Genomic DNA, 24703 nt, shown 5'->3' with positions numbered 1-24703 from the left:
GCCTCCATTTCCTCCTCCATGACATGGGGGATCCTCTACATTGTTGGGAGAATGAGAAATAATTGATGTAAAGGTACAACGTACAGGTATTGCATTATTATTGGTGTAGTTTTAAAATCTACAAGATGTGAAAACAAAAAGGCAGAAAGCTCTTTAAAAAATTCAAACAGGAAACAGAGGCAGAGGGTGGGGAGAAGGTGGAGGATGAAGAAAAGCTGGGGAGGTTCAGACTCCCAGAGGAGAGGTCTTCACATCACTGTCCCCTCCCCCCAACACCCCCTTCCCCACTAGGGGTCAGCACTGGACAAGAATGGTTACCTCTGCTTAGGGCTGGGCTGGGCAGGACCCCACACCCATTTGGTGCTGAATTTCCTCACAACTCAGCTAGAGATCTGTTTGGACCCAGGAAGAGCTCTTGCCAGATGATCGGGGAGCTTGTCCACGGCTGCAGTGTTAAGATTCAGGCCACAGAACAGAGGAAGCATTTTTCTCCGCAGACCCTTTTCAAGCGAGAATGACATTTTACTGGTCTCAAGTAAAGTCTGTCTGTCTCAAGTCTGTCCTTAAAAATTAGAGAGCTGATAAACACTAAATGTAGTGATTAAAAATGCTTTCCAATAAAACATGTCCAGCTTCCTGGTTTTTAGTTTGCATGTTGACAAATTGTCTGTGGTCACCTCTGAATGTAGGGAAATTGGGCACGGTTCCTTTAAATAAGAAACATTTTTCTGTTCAAGTGAGTCACCTCGGTTTTCCAGCTTTCAAAATCAAGTTTATTTTCTAGTTCTTTCTGTTCAGGAATTTTCTTTCTCTCTTCCTGAAGACCAGAGTTTGCCCTTCTACTGGAAGGCAATGGTTTCACAGGTTCTCTTTCTTTTATCTCAAGATTTTTTTAAGCCCTGCTGAATTTGGTAGCAAATTCTGAACATAGAGAGGAGAGAACCAGGAAGTGAGTCTTCCAGGGGCAGGCATAAAAGCCTGGTGGAGGCATCGAAAGTAAAAGTAAACTTCTTCCTGGAGGCGTTTCCAACCCCACTTCTTGTCTCCCCCTCCCGCTTGTCTCATTTCCAGGGATTTTTCTCCAGCTTGGTTGTAAGAACCAGCCTCAGCAATCCGACGTGTGAAGTTAGGCAGTGTGGGGTCTTGTCGTTGGGAGTTTGGTGGCTGGGATGTTGCCAGGACTGTGTGGAGCAGGTGAGTGCCTGGTGCCCAGTTGGCTTCTGGATGCCGCCTTTCTCACTCAAGGACTTCCCTGGGGAAGTTACCTGCCAGGGTGCCAGGTTCTGAGTGGGTTCCTATCTGAACCACAGCCCCTGGCTTTGCTACTTTTTAATCTGAGGACTCTCCAGTTCCTCTGCTGCCCAGGGAAGAGTCCTGCCAGGGTGCCAGGTTCTGAGTGGGCTCCTATCTGAACCACAGCCCCTGGCTTTGCTACTTTTTAATCTGAGGACTCTCCAGTTCCTTTGCTGCCTCGAGTATAGGTACACTGTCTGTCTCCTGCTGGTTTACTTTAGATTTCCCACAAGGCTTTATTTACCTTCTAATGTTTATTTTCTTTATCGCTTGTCCTGGGGCAGAGGGTTGAATTGATCACTCAGTCAGGTCCCGATTCCCTATAAGCCTTTGGTCTTGGGGACCCACGGCCCCTCCCTCCACCTCTGCCCTGCTTTACCCATTTTCTTGAATCTCCCCACTCCCAACCTATCTCCTATCCTCCTCGCTGGCTCCCAAAGTGTGTGTGTTTGCTAGTCGCTCAGTCATGTCCGACTCTTTTCGACCCTAGAAACTGTACCCGCCAGGCTCCTTTGCCTATGGGATTTTCCAGGCAAACATATTGGAATGGGTTGCCACTCCCATCTACCGGGGATCTTCCCAATCCAGGGATCGAAACTGCGTCTCCTGCATTGGCATGTGGATTCTTTCCCACTGAGCCACCTCCACATCTTACGATATATAGCCTTAATTGCTCTGTATCTTTGTGAAATGTACCATTGTTTTGTGTGTGTACACTACGTCTTAAACTGTGTGACCAGAGCAAGAAAGTAATTTCTCTGTACCTCTGTTTCCTCATCATTAGTGGGATTAACACTCCCTCAACAGGTAGCTGTGAGGATTTATTTGACAATAACAGCTTTAGCCACTTAGTGGCTGGTGTTGCTCTGTACCCAGTAAGTGTTAGCAATTATTATTACATGTTATGTATTAGTATTCATATTGTATTTTGCTTGTTCTGTTTTTGACTTTTTATTTTATTTGCAAGTAAGCACTCTGTACTTTAATAGAACTTTAAGTTAAAGTACAGAGTTCTGTTCTTTAAGTGTTTTGCCTGGTCCCACTTTATAACCGCTGCTTATTATTCCATGACGGACAGTTTCTACAACTTATATAAGGACTATAGAAGAACTGGCCCACCAAGAACTTAGCTGGATCCAGCTTGCAAACCTTTGCCATTCTGATAGGTACAAAGTAGGTAGCTCATACCTACTTTGTATTCCCCAGCTTAGTCATGAGTTTGAGTATCATTTGCACACTTTGGCCATCTGAGTATCTCTGTCAAGGAACTCTATAATCAGATCCACTGTCTTTCGTCAGGGTTTCTTTTCCTTGTTGATTTGCAGGAGACCTTTGTATATTCAAGATATTTCTACTCCTGGGGCACAACCTGGGAACATGGACAAGAAAGATGTGGTCCCTGCCTTTGTGAAGATCACAGCCTAGGACAGGAACCACCCATAAAACAGCAGGACAGATATTGGGTGGATATTCAGGAGGTCGCAAGAAAAGAGCAAGGGGGCACTTCCTGGGCTAGGATTTAGCCACTAATAGGTTTTCCTTCTGTGGCTACCTTCTCACTCGGAGTTCTCAGGGCAGAGTCAAAGGAAGTTAAGGGCACAAAAGGAACACAGCACTCTTACCTAGCCCTGTGCAGGTGGAGGGGTATTTTCAGCTATCGCGTTAATCCACTCGGCTGTGAAATTTGCCCTCTGAAAGCTAATACTCCATTTGGGGAAAGAGAACATGTAGTTTCAAAGAAGAGAGGGTTTTTTTTTTTTTTTTTTCTTATTCTTTCTCTGCTTTAATCATCAGAAAACAACTGATGAGAGCCAAAGGCAAGGCTAAAGTGAGTTTTGTTCTCTGTTTTATCTCTAGGTTCCAGTCCATGGTGAGGGCCCTGGGATTTTATTTTTCCTTTGGTGAGTTTGGCTGGGCCTTTTGGGAGGAAACACTATGATTCTAGAGTTTTCTAGACCTAGACTGCTGAGGGTGAGATCTGGTGGTCTTGGGGTCATGGAGGTGATCTTGTACGCGAATGTAGATGGGGGAAACCATGAGAGTTTCTGTGGGGGTCAGTAGAGCCTCTGAACCATACTGAGGGCCCCATAGTTTCCAGAACTCAAGATCACTCAGGAGTGCTCAGTGAGTATTATTGAAGGAAATCACTGACGTCTTAATAATGAACCCATAAAAATCTGTACATTTCTGAAAAGGAAAAGAAAGGGTTCTTAGCTATCATTCAGTTCAATTTTTTCCTTTGGAATGTGGTACGGAAGCCCCAAAGAGAAAATGACCTGCCCAAAGTCACATAACCAGAGGCAGGTCTCAGATGGCCAGGTCCCCACCCAGCACCTACCTCTTATTCCACGGGCTCCTTCTTGGAGATGGAGACGGGGTTGCTGCCTGGAGGCTGGCCTGCCTCACTCAGCCTATGGTGACTCAGGAGTTTTGAAAACAGGAAGTAAGCGAGCTACGCTGTTGGTTCTTCATTTGACTCTAATTCCTGTCTTAGATCTACTGAGAGAAGAGGCCTGTGAAGTGGCTGCTGCTGTGAAGGTTCCAGGATCCGCCTCTGGTAAGATCTGATGGGACTTTGGAGAGGGAAGGCCTTTGATTCTAGAACTCTCTAGGCTACCGAGAATGGGATCTGGCAGGTTCGGGGCCCATAGGGTAATCCTTGTATTTGAGTGTAGATGGAGAAACTTGGAGAGTTAGCCATGCCTCTGAAGGCCATGGTGAGGGTCCAGAGATCCCAGATGTCTGTGTCCCTCCAGCTTCGGTAGATGATGCATTCCTGGGTTTTAGAGGGAGAATACTCCAAGTATATTCATCTTTACAGAGGCCTCACCCTTATGCCAGCCAGACTTATCAAAGAACAGAAACCAAAATTCAAATCTCAACTGACTTTGCTGCTGTAGCTACCCATCTGCCGACCCACAGACCACCAACATAAACACACACACACCTAAACAGACACACACAGAAACACACACACAGGGCTAAGCACTCAATTATTTATTTATTTCTCTTTCCGGGGTGGGGGTGGGGGTATTAAAAGGGTAAGGAACAGTACCGGCCATAATATAATGGCAATAGATTGATAATCAGTATTTGTGGAGTTAAGCGTTCATAGGTGGAATTATGAATTTCATTCCAACATTGGTTTGGAAATGTGAGATTAAGCATTTACAGGTGAAGTTATACATTTGTTCAGTTTGATAGGTTCTAAATTTGGTTGGAATGTGGATACCTTTCCTGGGCTGTGTGATAGTGCTGGCTGGGGCCCTGCAGTGAACAGAGCTTGTGTGGGCCTCCGGCAGGTTCTGGGGGAATCCCAATTTGGAGTGGGAACCCCAATTCGGAGTGATCCTCCTGGACTGGAGGGAATGGCCATCCTATTACCTAGGGCTTTCAGGTCTGAGACTAACTTTCTAGTACTCTTGAACTTTGAATGAGACACAGATTTTTGTCTCAGAAGAGGAATGCAAATTTTGGGTAAAACTTTCTCCAGCTTTGAGATAGTTTTCCATAAGACTGAGAGAGCTAAGATGCTGCTAGTATGTTGTTAGAAGGATTGTTTGTGATTAGATGAGATTTATTTGCAATTTAATTGTGGTGTAACAGGCAGTGCTAATTTGGGACTCTGGGATGAGGTGCTGAGATTTAAATCCAGGCTCCAGCACATACCAGCTTGGTTGTAAGGTTCTGACCTTCTCTCTGCTTTAGTGGATTTGTTAAGAATTTTTGTTTGTTGTTTCTTTTGGGAGTTTCTTTAAGAATTCCAAAGACTGTATAGTCCATGGGTTCACAAAGAGTTGGACATGACTGAGTGACTTTCACTTCACTTCACTTAGTCTTTTAAAATTTTAAATAATTCATAATCTTTAAAAATATTTTGATTATGTGTCTTTATTAAATTTCTTCACTGGCTTCCAACTGCAACTAGAATGAAATCTAAATCTTTGCAGGGTCTGTCACTGAGCCTCTTGAGATGCTCAAATCTGGGCCTGATACCTCTCACTAATTTATTTCTGAACTGATTTTTCATGGTAATAAAGTGAAGATGATAATAGCAATTTCTAGAGAGGATTGCAGTAAATGAGACAAGAAAAATATTTTTATGTTTATATGGTTATATGTTATAAACATTTATATATCATAATACAAACATTTGGCTATATAAAAACACTTTGGAGCATACATTATAAAAATAATAGATATAGTTACATATCATATAATACAAGTATATGTATGTGGGCTTATTACTTAGATATTGTATAATTGAAAGTAAAAGAAAATTTCTGAAGGCCTTTCCATTTCCACCCCTCTCCTCTATCTTGCATGCAATATACATCAATATATTCAAATTGATATATTCTACATATGTATATGCATACATTATATATGCATATATGTGAATAAAATTGGGGAAAAACCCACAAATGTGACCCCAAAATTACTTCTAAATTTTTCCAAGTGGTATTTTTCTTTTAAAAGTTCTCTAAGGAACAAGTGTTACTTTTACTATTTTAGGATGAGAAAAATAGAGCAATGAATATTCTTTTTAAAATATTACTCTAATAAAGTTTCTGGCTTATGAGCTTGTGCAATAAACCCAGATCCCATAAAAAAAGAAGTGCCTTTTAGTTCCTCTTCCTATAAAGCCTAATCTAGAGGTGGCCCGTGGTTAATGGTATAAAATCTAGAGCAGGTAATAGTGCTTCCCAGGTACTACGAGCAGAGAGACGGGTGACCTAAACAAAGACAATATTAAACCACAACGTGTTTTGGAAAATCTGGGTCAGGAAAGAAGCCTCGCCAGTACTTTCTCTACTAAGTGAAAGTAGTAGGGATGCGATGTAAAAATCACTTAGAAAGCACTGCCAGGCTATTGCAAAGAAAATGAAATGACCTGGTTATAGAGGATGGGAGCCAATCATGTTATATTCAAACTCATGTCATTCTGGCTTTGGATTGGATTTTTTTATACGTCAGGAAATGCTGTTGAACACGTAACAAAAGCCTTAAAAAGCTTTATATCTTTCATCTCAATAATGCTATTTCTAAGAAATTATTCTAATAAAATAATCTGAGTTGCATTGGAGATTTGCATTGTAAGATCATCCTAAATGTCATCACTGACTCAATGGACATGAGTTTGAGCAAGTTCCAGGAGATGTGAAGGACGGGGAAGCCTGGCATGCTGCAGTCCATGGGGTTGCAAAGAGCCAGACACGACTAAGCAACTGAACAACAACAAAAAATGTCATCAGAGACTGGTTAAATTATTGCCCATTTGTATGATTATATAACTTACAGATTTTCAAATCCATGTTGTAGAAAAAAAAAGACATCAAGTTGTACTTATAATATTATCAGTGGAAAAATACACCTCAGAAATACAGTGTGTTCAGATAGGAGGGAAAATATATAAACAGTACTAAAATATTTGGTAGGAAAGACAGTAAAATATTATTAGGTAGTTATCTTTTTTTTTAATTATTTATTTGTTTATTTTTGGTCGCACTGGGTCTTCACTGCTGCCTTGGGCTTTCTCTAGTTGCTGCGAGTGGGGGCTACTCTCTAGTTGCAGTGCACTGGCTTCTCATTGCTATTGCAGGGCACGGGCTCTAGGTACGCGGGCTAGGAGTTGTGGCGCATGGGCTCAGTTGCTCTGAGGCATGTGGAGTCTTCCTGGACCAGGGATGGAACCTGTGTCCTCTGCACTGGCAGGCAGATTCTTATCTACTGTACCACCAGGGAAGTCCTAGCTTTGTTTTTTAAGTTTTTTTTAAATTGAAGTATAGTTGATTTTCAATATTGTGTTAATTTCTGCTGCAGAGTCAAGTGACTCAGTCACATGCACACATGCGCGTGCACACACACACACGTATACATATACATTATTTTTTTCAATATCCTTTTCCATTATGGTTTATCATAGGATACTGAATATAGTTCTCAGTGCTGTACGGCAGGACCTTGTTGTTTATCCATTCCATTTATAGGAGCTTACATCTGTGAACTGCAACCTGCCACTTCATCTCTGCCCCTACGCCCTCTCCCTTGGCAACCACACGTCTGTTTCTGTTTCATAGATAGGTTTCATTTGTCCTATTTTAGATTCCATAGATACGTGGTATCATATTGTATTCATCATTCTCTTTCTGATTTACTTCATTTAGTACGACAATGCCTGATTGCTGCAAATTATATTATTTCGTTATTTTTTATAGCTGAGTGATATTTCATTGTGTATATATATACCAGATCTTCTTTATTTGTTCATCTGTTGATGGACACTTAGGTGGCTTCCATGTGTTGGCTATTGTGAATAGTGCTGCTATGAACATAGGAGTGAATGTATCCTTTTGGATTAGAGGTTTTGTCTGGATATATGCCCAGGAGTGGGATTGCTAGATTATATGGCAATTCTATTTTTAGTTTTCTGAGGAACTGCCATACTATTTTCCATAGTGGCTGTACCAACTTACATTCAGAGAAGGCAATGGCACCCCACTCCAGTACTCTTGCCTGGAAAATCCCATGGATGGAGGAGCCTGGTGGGCTGCAGTCCATGGGGTCTCTAAGAGTCGACTGAGCGACTTCACTTTCACTTTTCACTTTCATGCATTGGAGAAGGAAATGGCAACCCACTCCAGTGTTCTTGCCTGGAGAACCCCAGGGACAGGGAAGCCTGGTGGGCTGCCATCTATGGTGTCGCACAGAGTCAGACACGACTGAAGTGACTTAGCAGCAGTAGCAGCAGCATTGGCCATTTATAGTCTCCTTTGGAGAAATGTCTCTCTGGGTCTTCTGCCCATTTTATAGTTGGGTTTTTTTTGTTGTTGTTGAACTGTATAAACTGTTTGTATATTTTGGAAATTAAGCCCTTGTCAGTTACATCATTGGTAAATATTTTCTCCTATTCTGTAGATTTTTCATTTTGTTTTTTTGTTTTGTTTTTTTTTTTTTGAAGGGAAGGATTTTTATTTATTTTCTTCACTTCTTTGCTTGATACATATAGGTCTCAGTAAATTAGTGTTAAGTAAATGTATTCATTTTACATGTAACAAAGGCTGTGTGCCTGCTCAGTTGGTTTAGTTATGTCCTACTCTTTGTGACCCCATGAACTGTAGCCTGGCCAGGCTCTTCTGCCCATGGGATTCTCCAGGCAAGTATACTGGAGTGAGTTGCCATTTCCTTCTCCATCATTTTGTTTTTGGTTTCCTTTGCTGTACAAAAGTTTGTAAGCTTCATTAGGTCCCATTTGTTAATTTTTGGTTTTGTTTCTATTGCCTTGGGAGACTGAAAACATTGGTACAATTTATGTCTGGAATGTTTTGATTAGGGCTTTTAACTTTGGATGATAGAATTATAGGTATTTTTATTCTTTTATCTTTCCTGTATTTTCTAAAATGAATACAAAAAGCATTGTTATCAGAGTCAGAAAATCATATCAGAAAATAATTGTTATACTATCAGAAAACAACTGCAAAGGGGGAAAAAAGGAGATTCTGCTTTCATTTGATTCTTTGGTTGATTTTATTCTGTAAAATGATATTTTAGCAATGGTTAGAACTGTTAAAAGATCTAAGGACACTGGACTTAATGGTACTAAACAGAACTGGACCCAGTTCAGATCCTTTCCAGATTCATATACTGGAATAAAAATAGGACTTTAAGTAGAGCTTTTAATTTAAGTTCATGTACATTTAGCATAAGTAATACACGCAAATGGTAAAGATTCACACTGTGCAAAGGGTGCAGAATGCAGAGCAAGTCACTTCCGGTCCACACCCGGGCCTCCCCCACCCCCAGACCTCTAGTTCCTCTCCTCTCAGGCAACCAATGTATTTTCTTCAAAGATCTGTGAATACAAAAACTAGGCACTTTATGAGTTTGGTATGTCACTTTCCAGAATTTCTGTATCTTTTTTTTTTTCTGCTTTTATGTCTATAATCACTGAAAATCTAATTGTGTTGTTTGAGTGTTTCTGAAAAGTAGCTATATGATTCTTGGTTATTATATCTTCACTGACATAACACATCTTGAATATCTATGCATTTTAATTTTAGAAGGTGGAGGACATCTTCTTAAGTGCTGCACAACTTTCAGTGTATGACTATACTGTAGTTGACTTGAGTGAAGTAAGTGAAGCTGCTCAGTTGTGTCCGACTTTTTGCAACCCCGTGGACTGTAGCCCACCAGGCTCCTCCGTCCATAGAATTCTCCAGGCAAGAATACTGGAGTGGGTTGCCATTTCCTTCTCCAGGGATCTTCCCGACCCAGGGATCGAACCCAGGTATCCCGCATTGCAGACAGACACTTTAACCTCTGAGCCACCAGTAGTTGACTTAACCACTCCTTTATTGGAGGACTTTTGGGATGTTTCTAGTTATTTAAGCTTACATATCATGCTGTCGTGATATGTACAAACCCTGTAGAGCATATGTGCTCCTATAGAGTGTGATTTAAGAAATGAACTCACTAGTCTGTTTCCTGGAACGTCCAGCAGCTTTGTTTGTTGAACTTTGAACTTATGCTTTTAGGTGCTGGCCAAATATTTAAGATATCAAATATTTTTATAATAATTGATTGCTTTTGCAGTGAATGATCTAGGCTCTGCAGTCTTTGTGACTCCAATGTAAAACAAAATGCATCTTCCCAAGAAACTGTCCCTACAGTTCCCTAATCAAGAAAACGCTTTGTCTAAACAGTAATGCCAGCTCTAGACCAAAAGTGTGAAAAAAAGTTTTGCCAAAAAATTTTGCCATGATTCCAATTCTAAAAAAGGAAATAATCAGAGACATGCCCAGGATATATGAAAAAGTCCCTCAATGCAATATTATTTTAACAGTAAAAAAACAGAAAATTGCTTAGAATCAATTTTATTTTCACATGCTGGAATTCAAGAAATACTAAAAATATGCCAAAGAAGAATGTTTATGGTAAGGGTAAATGTTCGTTCTAATTATTGAGTGGGTAAAAAAAAACCCAGGTGTACATATTTGTTTTTTATATAAATGTATCTTTATGTGTATGTGATGTACGATAATGACCACTGTGACGATGTTATAATTTATTGTATTTTCAATTTTTACCCTTCCTCCTCAAAAAAACCCCACTGTTCTATAATCAGCATTGGGAGGTCGGAAAAAGAAAAGCTAAAAAGCTTCAAAATCTTTTGGATTACTTTAAAACAAGTTATTTTTCTGTGGGCCACTTTTAAAAAATACTAAAATTTACCTTAATGTTTCTATTTTAACATCTGATGTACAAAATACACAGGTCCTGATTCACTCTATCACCCCTCAAGTGATAGTCAGGATTCATGGCTTCATCCAAGAATGTCAGTGAATGCAGGGAGCTTAAAAATTCAGGAGCCTTGTTTCAGGGAGGAAAGAGATCCAAACAGGTTAAGATTATTTGATGTCAAGCAAAATGCCCAGAGGCACAGAGTCTGTGGGAACAAGCAAGTGATGGAGCTGAGGTTAAAGGTTTTCTAGTTCAAGGTTCGCAGACAGTAGCCCTGAGGTAAGGCAGCATTTGAGTAAGCCTTCAAGGAAAAGTTCTTCAACTATGAAGAGGTTGAAAATTGCTGCTTCCAGCTGAAGTTTCCAGTGAGGAAGCAGGAAAATTAGGAGGGTAAGAGAAGTGTTCAGGTTACATGAACAAGTGTTCATGTAAGTGTTCATATAACCACCTGCTGTGGGGCCGGTGGTGTCCAGCCCCACAGCCAAGGTGTTTCCTTTCTTTCAGGTGAACACGCCTTTATTCATTAGTTGTTGGTCGTTACTCTGCAAACATTATAGGTGTTACAGACTCAAAGTGGGGCTTCCCTGGTTGCTCCGAAGGTAAAGAACCTATCTGCAGTACAGGAGACTTGGGTTCGATCCCTTGTTTGGGAAGATCCCCTGGAGAAGGGAATGGCTACCCACTCCAGTATTCTTGCCTGGAAATCCCATGGACAGAGGAACCTGGAGGGTTACAGTCCATGGAGTGGCAAAGAGACAGATGTGTCTGAGCGACTATCACTTTCACTTTCATACTCACAACACTGCAGGAGAGGTTGTTCTTTTGATCTCACCTTACCGAGGAGAATCTCACCCTGAGAGGCTCTGAAGTGCCCAGGCCTGGGCCAGGCCCACCCTGGGTTCTGTTCTAAGTTCTGTCTGACCCCACAGCCCCACTGCCTAGACACTCAGCTGCTGGTGAGATTCCTGGCTTTGACAGTGACCATGTAGCCTGTCTCGAGTAGTCATGTCCCAGTCTCGTTACTATGCTGTGTCTGACATGAACCCTGCTCCAAGGGCTCCTTGTGCCTAGAATATAGACCTATCAGAGCAGGGAAGGTGAAGGAGAAATCCATGGTGACTCAAGGGGCTCAAGGGGGAAAACTCCAGATTTGGGGCTTCACGAGTGTGTGAAGCTTGTCTGTGGTTTCTTGAAACACTACCCCTCCTTTTCTTACCTGCTCAAATGTGTGTGTGTTAGTTGCTCAGTTGTGTCTGACTCTAGGAGACCCCATGGACTGTAGCCTGCGAGGCTCCTCTGTCCATGGAATTCTCCAGGCCAGAATACTGGAGTGGGTACCTATTCCCTTCTCCAGGGGATCTTCCTGACCCAGGGGTCAAACCCAGGTCTCCTGCATTGCAGGTGGACTCTTTATCATCTGAGCTACCAGGGAAGCCCACTCAAACAAGTAAGTATGTGGAAATAGGGCTACCCTGGTGTCTCAGTGGTAACAAATCTGCCTGCCAATGCAGGAGACGTGGGTTTGATCACTGGGTCAGAAAGATTCCCTGGAAAAGGAAATGGCAATCTACTTCAGTATTCTTGTCTGGGAAATCCTATGAACAGAGGAGCCTGAAGGGCTACGGTCCATGGGGTCAAAAAAGAGTCAGACACGACTTATCGACTATACAATAGCAATATGTGAAAATATCCCATAATTTGAGTTGAAAGGCTGACCAAGTTCTTCTGGGTTCTGTTTCCAGTCTTGGGTTCTTGACCAGCTGAGAGAGCCAGTCTTGAGGCCCTTGGAGGACAACAGTGTCCTCCCACCACCATTGTTTCTGCCAGATCATATCACTTTTCCCACCTCCAACCCTTCCAATCTGTCCTCCACACTTCATTTTATTTTTTAAGTATAATTTTTATTTTATACTGGAGTCTAGTTGATTTACAATTTTGTGTTAGTTTCAGATGTACAGCAACATGATTCAGTTACACATATATGTATGTCCCCCACACTTTAAATGTTAATACTAAATTGGATGACATCATTGTCGTGCTTACGACGCTTTCTTAGTTTCCCATTACCTCCAGGACAGAGCCTGACCCCCTTGACCCATGGTCTGCGCCCTTCATAATGGTTCCTGGTCACAGTTCCATCCCTTTGTCTCACCATTCCCTCTTTCAGACTCTTCACGGTTACTTTTTGAGCTCCCCATGCCTGTCTGAACTGACTTGAACATTCTTGCCTCCATCTTTTGCACACATTATTTCCTTTAAGAATTGTCCTTCACCATCTTTTCCCCAAAGGTGACTTCTCTCCAAGAAGCCCTTCTCCCAGGTTGAGTTAAGGCTCTATATTTCTCCTGTGCTCTGGTTACAACTCTCTGACCACTGATTAGTTTGTAAATCTATTTTCCAAAACAATGTTATGTTCTAAAATGATAACGAGTGGGAACCTATTTGTTTGTGGGGTTTTTTTTTTTTCATTTTGTTTTTCTTCTTCCCTGTATCTTTAGCATAATGTCTGGCATATAGTAGATGTAATAGCATTTGATGATGGAACAAACCAGTAAGTGGTAGTTTTCTTTCTCATCTGGAAATAACATTGTGTTTTAACCTAGGTAACAACTACATTCTCCTAACACTTGAAAAGCATGGCGCTCACCCAATGTCTCTATAATATTGGGGAGCAGCTGGGCAGTGACGACCTGGCTGCCCTCAAGTTCCTAAGCCGGGACCACATCCCATATAGGAAGCAGGAACCCATCAAGGATGCCTTGATGCTATTCCAGAGGCTCCAAGAAAAGAGAATGTTGGAGGAAAACAATCTGTCCTTCTTGAAGGAGCTGCTTTTCCGAGTGAATAGACTGGATCTGCTGCTTAACTACTTGTATACCAGCGAGGAGGAGATGAAGAGGGAGCTTCAGATACCCGGCAGGGCCCAGATCTCTGCCTACAGGTGGGGAGAACCTCCACGGGGTGGACCTGGGAGCTGTGGGTTTGAATGGATACATCTTTATGGGCAGGGCTGACATTGTATGTAGGTTGTCTGTGTGGAGTGACTTTGGAGGCTCTGGTAAGAAGTTTCACCATGGCCAGATTAAGAAATGTAGAGACTTAATGTAGAATTCAGAGAAAAAAAATACTAAAACCAATAAAGTAAAACTTTCTTTACATAGTGAAACATTACCAATAGGTACATGTGCTAATTGCTTCAGTCGTGTCTGACTCTTTGTGACTCCATGGACTGTAGTCCTCCAGGCTCTTCTGTCCATGGGGATTCTCCAGGCAAGAATACTGGAGTGGGTTGTCATTTCCTCCTCCAGGGAATCTTCCCAACGCAAGGATCGAACCTGCGTCTCTTACGTCTCCTGCGTTGGCAGGCGGGTCCTTTACCACTGGCACCACCTGGGAACCCACTGAAATTCAAGTAGCCATGCTTCAACCATTCTAACTCTCCTCTCTGTTACATGCCTGTTATCTCGATGCCTCTGCTTTGCTGGTGTTCACACTGTGCACTTAACTTTGCCTATTATTAAATAAAGCATTATAGCTTCCCACTCGAGAACCTGTCCCATCTACTTGTGGATGACTATGAAATTCTCCACAGGGTTTTAGGCTTTTATTACACACTTTAAGGCTTGTGTTACCAAGTTCTTCAGTGAGGTGTGTGCTGTCAGTCATTCTGGATTGGCCAGACTGGACCCCCACAATAATTGTTTTTTTTTTTTAATGGTATAAGATAACCATTAAAAAAAATGATTCATTTATTAACTTACTAACGGTTGTGCTGGGTCTTCAGTTCTGCACCTGGGCTTTCTCTAGCTGTGGCGAGTAGGGGTTACTCTTTGTGCAGTGCATTGACTTCTCATGGTGGTAGTTTCTCTTGTTGTGGAACACAGGCTCTAGGCTCGTGGGCTTCAGTTGTTGCAGGACTCCGGCTTGGTTGTTTCACTGCACATGCTTAGTTGCTCCAGAGCAAATGGAATCTTCCCCAACCAGGGATAGAACTCGTGTCCCCTGCATTGGCAGGTGGATTCTTACCCACTGTACCACCAGAGAAGTCTTAAGATAATCACTTGTACTCTATCCCTGGCCATACACTGGAAACACCCACTGTAATAACCAATCATCCTAAAGGTTAAACAGCTTCCACAATCTCACTTCATAAGCCAGTCTGCAACACCCAATGACTGCTTAATCCCCGTGACTCCAGATGCTGTCAGAAGAACGGCAGTGGCTTGGGCTGTCTGTCCTGCCAAAGGTTTAACACAGTAGAGAAATTATTTTTCTAATTGTTCTGGAGCCTATGGGCCTGAAATTGAGGCGTTAAGATGACGGGCTCTCTTTTGGAGGCTCTAAGGGAGAACCTAATTCATGCTCCTCTCCTGGCTTCAGGCAGTCGCAGGCAGCCCTTGGTGTCCTGCTTTCAGATGCATCACTCCAATCTTGCCTCTCTCTTTACCTTGTTTTCTCTCCTTTGTGTCTGTGTCTAAAGTTCCCTCTTCTTTTAAAGACACCAGCCATCGGGTTAGGACCATCTTAATCCAGTCTACAGATGGACAAGGTAATGGGGGTATGAGGGGCCCAACATCAAAGGGTGAGGAGCAGGGCAACTGGGTATGTTCGGAGAGGAATGAGGAGATGGTGGTAAGGCATGGCCAGAGATGAAGAGGCAGACTAGGCTCAGTTCACAAAAGCCTGTGTTCCAAGAGGAGGTGTTTGGGCTTCCTATTGAAGGGAGTGGCTGGGAGAACATTGACTAGTTTTAATTGAAGAATTAGGGTTAAACTGATCTGTGTTTTGAAAAGAATAATATCCAAAATCAAGCTTTTTTTTTGTTCTTTCTTTGCAACAAGATCTTGATCTTATAGTGAAGGACAAGGGGAAAACACAATTGACTCAACTGATATTAACTGAAAGTTAAAATTGGGGAACTTTTAAAATTTTTAATTAAATTAAAAATATTTATTTAGTTATTTTGGCTGTGCTGGATCTTCATTGCTGCATGCAGGCTTTCTCTAGTTGCAGAGAGCAGAGGCTACTCTTCATTATGGTATGCTCAATCTGGGGCTTGTGGGCTTCAGTAGTTGCAACTCTTGGGCCCTACAGCATGGGCTCAGTAATTGTGGCACATGGACTTAGTTACCCTGGAGCATGGGGGATCTTCCTGGACCAGAAACTGAACCTGTGTCCCCTGCATGAGCAAGTGGATTCTTAACCACTAAACCACCAGCGAAGTCCCTGGGGAATTTAAATTCCATTAAGAGTGGGATAGTTGAGCATGAGCCATGAGTCTTCAGTGTCACAACACCAGCCCCTTTCCAAGAACTCAACTCATAAATCATGTCATTAGCTGGTTTTATTTTAAAGGGAGGCCAGAGGATCAAGTCCACGCGATTCCATATATCAGATGGGAAATAACTTAAGAAAGTTAAAGTGTTTCTGTTTCCCCCTATAGGATTCTGCTTTTCCAGATTTCAGAAGATGTGAACAAAGTAGAATTGAAGGACTTTAAGTTTTTTTTGAGCCAGGAGATTGCCAAATGTAAGCTGGATGATGACATGGTAAGACCTGGTGTCTCACCCGAGGTGTAGCCCTGAGGGTGAGTCAGCTGGTGGGGATTACTGAGACTAAAGAGAGCTCTTGTCAGTAAAAGCAACCTGAATTCTCACTTTTTAACCAAGGGAGAAGAATGCCGTCTGAAATGAGTGCTGTAGATATGATGCCTTTGTATAATATAAGGTGCTGCTCACATTAATTATCAGGGACAAGACAGAGTGAGGAACAAAGGGAGAAGGCTGGTTGTGGGAGCCTAGGTCAGTGTGGGGGCCTGTAGAGCCAGGAGAGCCTGGTGGGCCTGAGACCATTTCCCCACTTCTGCAGTCTCTGAAAAACCTGGGACCTGGAACTCTGTGTGTGTGTGTGTGTGTGTGTGTGTGTGTATGGTATGGTGTGTCTATACATATATGTGTCTGTACTGTGATGTAATGCTGTATGTGTGTGTGTGTGTGTGGTATGGTGTGTCTATACGTATGTGTGTCTGTGGTGTGATGTAATGCTGTATGTGTGTGTTTGTCTGTGTGTGTGTGTTGCAGTGCCCTGGTCACTGCACTGTTGTTAAGGACCCTCAGCCTGGAGGTGAGTGGGTGCCAGAGGCAATGTAGGGTGTGAGGCAGTTCCCAGGGCTGTTGCCATGGGGACTGGGCAGCTGCATCTCAGCCATGTACCTGGGCTGCTTCACTGTCTTCACATAAAAGTGTCCATAGATGGTTGGGCCTAGAGACTGGGTGACATCTGAGGTGACTTCTTCTCTGTGTTATTTCTGTCTTTTGGGGCCAGAAAACATGAATTCCCTCCCTGATAGTTTATTGATTGGCTTTATAAGACCAGGATGTCCTCTTAAGAGGATCAGCTTGGGAAGCTAGGTGGGTGTCTAATTTGGAGAAAGTGGAAATAAAAAAATAATAATCTAAAAGTCAGTAAAACTCCATCCTGTTTTCTAACTTGACTTCTCATCCCTCTAGACTTTGCTTGATATTTTCGTGGAGATGGAGAAGAGGACCATCCTAGGGGAAGAGAACTTGGACACCCTGAAAAGAATCTGTGAGCAGGTCAACAAGAGCTTGCTGAAGAAAATCTATGATTATGAAGAATTAAGAAAAGGTATAAATAACCTGAGAGCTGTGAATCAGCAAAATGTAGTCTTAAATTGACAGATGCTTCTATGTCATAACTGTTTCTAATCAAATATGTGTATGTTTCTTTTAAAATTCAGAGAGAAGAATGAGCCTTGAAAGAGATCCATATGCATTTTCAAATGGTAATACTTGCAGATATGTTTTCAAGGTCTATTTAGTTAATTTACTTCCCAGGTGGCTCTAGTGGTAAATAAGCCGCCTGCCAATGGAGGAGATGCAAGAGATGCGGGTTCAATGTCTGGGTCGGGAAGATCCCATGGAGAAGGAAATGGCCACCCACTCCAGTATTCTTACCTGGAAAATCCCATGGACCGAGGAGCCTGGCAGGCTACAGTCCCTGGCCTCTCAGAGTCGGACAATGACTAAACTACAAGCCTCATTGTCTCCTCTCTACAACCTTTACCACATCTGCATCTTAATGGACCTGCTTTCCTAATAGCAGCGATTACTAGTCACCTCTGCACTTTGGAAGATGTAAAAGGAGTTGTCAAAAGGCAGAGACCCTGTAGCCTCAGGCTGGCAAGTTTGAAATAACAGGCAGAATGAGTCAGCAGTAAGATTCTCCCTTATTCTGTGGACTGCAAGTATATTATGTTCAAGGCAGTCAGTGAATTTACATTTTAAAAGGGACCTTATGTTGTCCTGGGTGCCACCTCTTTACTAACCAATATCGTCCCTGTCACATTTCATTCCAGATATGTCACAATCGCTTCCAGAGGAGGGCTACTCTAAGATGCCGGCCATGTCAGACTCTCCAGAACAGGACAGTGAGTTGCAGGTACCAGGAAATTCCCATTCTTTCCCCTTTTGTGCTGCAGATTCTAGTTATTGTGTTCCTGAGCTTTTTTTTTTTTCCCCCAAATAAACTTATAAGGGACAGAAACATAGTGAAAAGTGTTGAGAACTATAGAAAAATTCCACAAAAGCACAAGTTTAAAATGTGACTTTGGAATTTGGTAAAGGCGATCTCTTTGGTTTCCCGTGTGTTAAATGTCTATTTTAAAACCAAAGATGTTGGAAGAGTTGGAGGACAGAGGAGTAGGGAGCCTCTAACCTGATCCCTTTAGCAGCTGCCTCAGCCTAAATGGGAGGGGGCTTTTGGGGGGAGAGTCAAACAGGACTGGAAGAAGCAAAGTCTTCGTTTAGCTTGGCATTTCAAAACTGTTTCTCCTTTGTAATTAGGCGTAAGCAGCAAATGTTCACGATCTAGTCACCTCTATGTTCTCCTCCCATTGAGCAGGCCCAAGAATTGCCTTTCCTGGTATCATTTCTGTTTCTGTAGCCTTCAACACTTGACCACCTTCTTAGTCATCAGCCCATTCACTCTTCCCAGGGAAGCAGAGGAATTGCTATAAGCCAAAAGTCTATTGAAAAAAACTTGAAATTAAGCTTAGGAGAGACCACTCACTAGTGGACTCCAGAGCAAATTACCAGACCTCTCTTGGTACGGGCATCAAGGATTAGCCAAAGTCACGTGGCACTTTATAATCAGTAAAGCATTTTGCTGACATCATCCCCACCCATCAGCTAATGACACCAAGGGCAAGAGAGATTCAATAACTTGTTCCAGGTTTGAGGGTATTGAGCCAGGAATTTAGCCCCCTAGTCTGGGGCCCTTTCATCTACCTTGAGGAATTGCATGGATTTCCCAATAAATGCTAAATATCTCAGCACTAAAACAGCCCTGGGGAAATCAGGAGGTCACAGGGTCACTGTCAAGTACTAGAACCTGGATAGTGTAACCCATAGCATAACCCGTCTGTCTCCTCCAGTCACTGTGGTCCTCAGAGCCAAGTTAAGCCATCAGCTTTAAAAATCCTGGGACCATGCTGTGTTGTGTGATGGATAGGTCCTCAGCTGTTAGCCCAAAGCATGGATGAGATGATCAGAGAGCCAAGGGAATCACAAGGTCACAAAGGGGCAACCTAAAGACGGCACTACAATAGTCCTTAGTCCAGCAACTCCTGACTGAGCTCTCTCAAATGAATAATAAATCCTAGTCCCTGACACAGATGTTCTGTGCCTTGAGCAGAGATGAGAATAAGTAATACTAATACAATATGACGACAACAGTATTAATATAAGTACAAATGCTTAGGAGACCCAAATATTGGGACACTGACTTTACACACTAAACTGTGGGGAAGAAGTCTGGGGATCCTTTGTCAGGGGAATGAATGGAAACTAGTTGCTTAGGGGAGCAGTGCCAGGTTGGGGTGGGGCCATGGAAAATGCATTCGCATCCCAGTTGGGCTTGGGTGATGCCTAACCAAAGCTGACCCAGAGAGTCAGCTCCTGGGTTGGATTTTTGTTTTCCAGACATCTGACACAGTTTACCGAATGACAAGCAAACCTCGGGGATACTGTTTGATCTTTAACAATTATGATTTTAGCATAGCACGGAAGCAGGTGCCTGAACTTCAAGACCTTAAGGATAGGACTGGAACAGACTTTGATGCAGGTACAGTAGAACAGAAAAGAAATATTTCTAATACCTATGTTTTTGTTGAAAAGGGAGAACAAAAGCTGTATCAACAGGGCCACATGTTTCAAAAAGGTGGATCTAACCATATTTCCCTGTGGACACAAAGAACATTCTTATATATTTGCTAGTTTTCTGCTTTTGTTTTTTTTAAATTAATTTTAAAATCAAAGAAATATATTTATAAAGATAAAATATTAAATCTTACTAAAAGGCTACAAGCAACAATAAATTTTGTTTTTATTTATTTTTGGCTACACTAGCTCTTCGTTGCTACATGCAGGCTTCTCTAGTTGCAGCTACTGGGCTTCTTGCTGTGGTGGGTTCTCCTGTTGTGGCTTGAGGACTCTAGAGTGCAGGCTTAGCAGTTGTGGTTCATGAGCTTAGTTGTCCAGTGGCATGTGGGATTCTAGTTCCTGGACCAGGGAACAAACTTGGGTCCCCTGCATTGGCAGGTGGATTCTTATCCACTGGACCACCAGGGAAGTCCCTAAACTTCATTTTTAATTCAACTAAATGCATAGAGCTTCTGGAGAGTGTATTAGGTGTTGAGTGAAAACATTGCTTTTGTATAAACCATTTACAGAAGTTGGGCTCTGAGTGCAGCAGAAATTGAGTTCTTAACATAAATAGCATTTTCAAATGTTAAACTAACCAGAAATTCTTTGGCTCAGTCTTTTCTGGCTAAGATTGAGATCTTATAGGTTGAATGAAAAATAATTTGCATCATGTAAATGTAGATATGACAACTAAAACCAATAAAAGAAATAATCCAACCCAATCCATAGTGATATTAAGAATTTCAACTTGATAAAAGAATTTTTGAAAATGATGTTTATGAGTCATAACATCAGGTAATGACTTATTTCTTTTAAATAGAGTAGCGCTTAGAAAATTAAGATAGGTTGATTTTATTTTTATTTTTTAGATAGGTTGATTTTAATCATCAGGAATCTGTGAATGTTTTCTGTTAACATTTGTTTTTTCAAGCAAGTCTATTCTAAGGTTTTTAAATAGCCATAGAGCTTAAGTTCACTGGCTACATCATTTATCATCATATATCTTGGTTTATTTTAATAAGAAAGGAAGCATATTAAAGAGTATTATATTTACATAGTACTGGTAATATATAGATTTCTGCTGCTTCAACTAAATGTTATAAATGTTTAAGAACACCAAGTGCTCATCATCCACAATAGGAACTCAATACAAAAGTCTAAAATTTATAAATAAATAAGTAGAAATGTACCCAAATTCATTACAAAATGGAGGCTTATACCGCCTCCCCCAAATAGTTAAAAGTTGAAAGTGGTTGCCTTCACAGAAGTGGCTGGACAGAATATAACTGGGTAGTAGGAAAGAGTAGAGAAGGGGTAACTTATAAGTCTTTTAGTTCTACTTGACTTTTTAAACATTCATATCTTGTATTTTGATAAACAGCTCTGAGAAGATACAGGATAAAATAAGTATGGATTTTGTATTAAAAAATTGTTTTGCTTTCTTTCTGGTTATGTAAGTAGTACAGTTAGTTTTTAGACTGGTTCGGTAGTAAGCCTTAAAAATAGCTTACCCATCTTGTAGACTAGTTGAGAAAAGACAATAGCAGTCTCCCCTTTCTCATTTGCCTGAGACCTGGGAAATGTTTGCAGCTAGTGGCGGTAAATATTAGAAGCCTGTGGAATCCAGCCACTAACATAGTGGGTCTTGTTCTTAAATTCTGGTTCAAATTCTTATCTGATCAATGTTCTCTCTAGTTCTAGGTTGTGGTCTAGGAGTTACTGCTGTATACTATTGACTTTCCTTTCGTTTTCAATAAGTGTATTTATTTTTGGCTGCATTGGGTCTTCATTTCTGTGTGTGGACTTTCTCTAGTTGCAGTGAGTGGGGGCTACTCTCTGTGTGGTGTGGAGGCGTCTCATCGTGGTGGCTTCTCTTCTTGCAGAGCGTGGGCACTAGAGTATGCAGGCTTCAGTTTGTTGGTATGCCCTGGGCTTAGTTGCTCCAAGGAATGTGGAACCTTCCTGGACCAGGATCTAACCCATACCCTCTGCAGTGGCAGGCAGGCAGATTCTTAACCACTGGACCACCTAGGAGGTCCAATATGACTTTTCTTATTTCACTTTTCAGACGCTTTGGATAAGACCTTTCGTGAACTTCATTTTGAGATAGTGCACTACAAAGACCAAACAGCAAAGGGAATCTGTGAGGTTCTAGAATCCTACCAGAAGAAGGACCACAAAAACAAAGACTGCTTCATCTGCTGCATCCTCACCCACGGAAACAAGGGCATCATCTATGGCTCCGATGGGCAAGAAGCCTCCATCTATGAGCTGACCTCTTACTTCACTGGCTTAAAATGCCCTTCCCTTATTGGCAAACCCAAAATCTTTTTTATTCAGGCTTGCCAAGGGGACAAGTACCAGAAAGGTGTAGCCGTTGAGACCGACTCAGAACAGATGGAAGCCTATTTAGAGGTGGACTCATCACCTCAGAAGAGATATATCCCAGATGAGGCTGACTTTCTGCTGGGGATGGCCACTGTGAAAAACTATGTTTCCTACCGAAACATCTGGAATGGGGCCTGGTATATCCAATCACTTTGCCAGAATCTGAGAGAAAGATGTCCTAGGTAATTTTTGCTTATTCAATCCTGCATTCATCTCCAAATATCTAATTGTGGATCACATAGCTGATTCTCAGGTCAGTTGCAGAGTGAAAGAGACAGCAAGTGTTAAGATCTTTAGTTCACAGATGGAAAAACCTGAGATGCTTACAGAGGATTTTCTTTTATTTAGCACTTCAAAGGACAATCAGTGTATCATAGAGCTGGAGAGATGGCAAAATCATATAGTACAGCTCTGTTTTTAGGCAGAAACATGACTGAACGCACTCAACAAGTTTGGAATTTCAATGTTTAACATTCTCTTACTGTGTCAAAAGTGAAAGTGTTAGTCTCTCAGTTGTGTCTGACTCTTTATGACCCCATAGATTGTAGCCCACCAGGCTCCTTTGTCCATGCAATTTCCCAGGCAAGAATACTGGTGTGGGTTGCCATTTCCTCCTCCAGGGTATCTCCCCAACTCGGGAGTGAACCCAGGTCTCCTGCATTGCAGGTGGATTTTTTTTTTTTTAAACCATCTGAGCCACCAGGGAAGCCTTCTATAATATCTTACCAACCTCAAACCCTCTTGTGGGAGTTAAGAGCCAAAGAGTAGAAACCTTTTATATTCCCAATAATTTGACTTCTTTGAAGCTCACAAAATATGGGGAAGTATCTTTTCCTCATTTATTATCTTATGTTTCCATTAATTAAATGATAGTATGGCTTAGTTCACCTAATGTACATACAACCAGCAAATAAATAGCAAGAACTCCTCTCCAAGTTGCTTCTAGTTTTGTGTCTCATTATGTTTTAAGTGTGTGAAGAGCAAGAATTGTCCATGGCAGAGAAAGGACTGAGAGGGAACCATAACATCCAGGCTACATTTTCATTTTGTAACTTAGTGAATGAACCTGCAAGGTTCCAGGGGGCTAGCTACAGAATTGAATGAACAGGTTGCCCAACTAAACTTATAAGAGGTGCTGGTGAGAAAGGGGTGGAGTTGCTGCAGGAGACATTCTATTTCCACTTGCTTCAAGTTTGATGGGGCCATCAGTGAATCCACAGAAGAAATGCCAATTTGAGGCAGAGAATATTGAGGGGCCTTGAGGAGATTAGTGGGTAAGTGACATCATACTTGGAGTTGAGTGAAGTACAAATAGGTCAGGAGGGAAAGAAACCAAATCCAGTGTTGACACTGAGGTTTCTGATGGTCATAAGATCCCTAATAAACCAAGGGTAAGTTATGAAGCTCTGAGAACTTCTTTACCTAGAAAGCTGGGGTAGGCCTTGGTTTAACACCATATGAATTCAAATGCCCGATGTTTTGAGGGAAATAATTATCACTAACCACAGTAGATGATAGTGATTTCCTCCCATAGATGGTCACAAGGTTCTGTTACATTTTTCAGGGGTGAAGACATTCTGACCATCCTAACCAAGGTGAACTTCGAAGTAAGCAAACTGGATGACAAGCAACGTATGGCCAAACAGATGCCACAACCTACTTTCACACTGCGAAAAAAACTCTTCTTTCCTCTTAATTGATATTGTTTAGTTGTGTAACTAGACAATAGTTATGCAACTGAACAATAGTTAAAATGCTGCTACTTTATTCTCTTTCTTCTTCTTTTTATTTTCAAATAGCTGGGAAAGCATGGGAGTCAGGACAATATAATTTTAATGCAAATTCAAGCCTAAATCTCTGGCTTTGTAGACAATAACAGTCATAGCTGTGGGCTTGATTTAAATTGTGTTTTTAATTTGATGAAAAGGTTTAAAAATGAACTAAAATGGATACAAAAAGCACAGTAAGTTTAAAAGAAATATCAAAGATCATGGAGGGAGATTTTTGTGATCTGACCTAGCTAAAAAATCCTGACTATTGAGGTTCAGGGTATAAAGTTCCCATATCCAGCCTGATTGCTGCTGGTGTGTATGATAAGCTGTCCTGGAAACATGTGACCCTCCTCTCCTTAGCCATGAGCAGACCCTGATTTTCAGTGTTGAAAACCACCACTCTTTAGACTTCAGTTTCAAAAGCTTAGAGATTATTTTCCTTTTTTAAAAAAAATTATTCATAAATTCAGCATTCAACCTACTTTTAAGAGAAATGATGTTAATATTAACTTCTTTTGTACTTCCAGTAGGTCTTTTCCCAAGCTATCCTTTATACTAATTTGCAAGATTTTTTAAAATAAAAAATTTTTAAAAATTCATATATTAAAGATTTTTAAAATACCAAATGATTTTTTTTTTTTAAGAATCTTTCCAAACTCCTTTTCAGCTTTTATATACATGCTTCTGCAGTGCTGAACATGATTTGCTTTTTTGCTAACAATGCAGTATGCCTTTTATACATTTGCTCTTTCTTTATATGTTCAATTCACTTTAAATCTTTAGTAA

At 41.5% G+C, this 24703-nt stretch overlaps 1 protein-coding gene across 1 annotated transcript; it reads left to right on the top strand.

The window, feature by feature from the left end:
* Positions 1 to 809: 809 nt before the first annotated feature.
* Positions 810 to 24663, top strand: CASP8 (caspase 8). The gene is made up of 12 exons (XM_070388199.1): positions 810 to 949; positions 1072 to 1194; positions 3151 to 3194; positions 3788 to 3850; positions 13137 to 13474; positions 15977 to 16082; positions 17043 to 17181; positions 17294 to 17338; positions 17912 to 17994; positions 19536 to 19677; positions 21826 to 22327; positions 23710 to 24663. The coding sequence occupies exons 5-12, from the start codon at positions 13170 to 13172 to the stop codon at positions 23843 to 23845; spliced, it is 1458 nt and encodes a 485-aa protein (XP_070244300.1). The 5' UTR covers positions 810 to 949; positions 1072 to 1194; positions 3151 to 3194; positions 3788 to 3850; positions 13137 to 13169; the 3' UTR covers positions 23846 to 24663.
* The last annotated feature ends 40 nt before the right edge of the window (positions 24664 to 24703 follow it).

Source organism: Bos mutus, chromosome 2 (assembly GCF_027580195.1).
Source record: "Bos mutus isolate GX-2022 chromosome 2, NWIPB_WYAK_1.1, whole genome shotgun sequence".
Lineage (NCBI taxonomy): Eukaryota > Metazoa > Chordata > Mammalia > Artiodactyla > Bovidae > Bos > Bos mutus.
The sequence above is the reverse complement of the archived record's forward strand: the minus strand, read 5'-3'. Positions and strand labels throughout refer to the sequence as shown.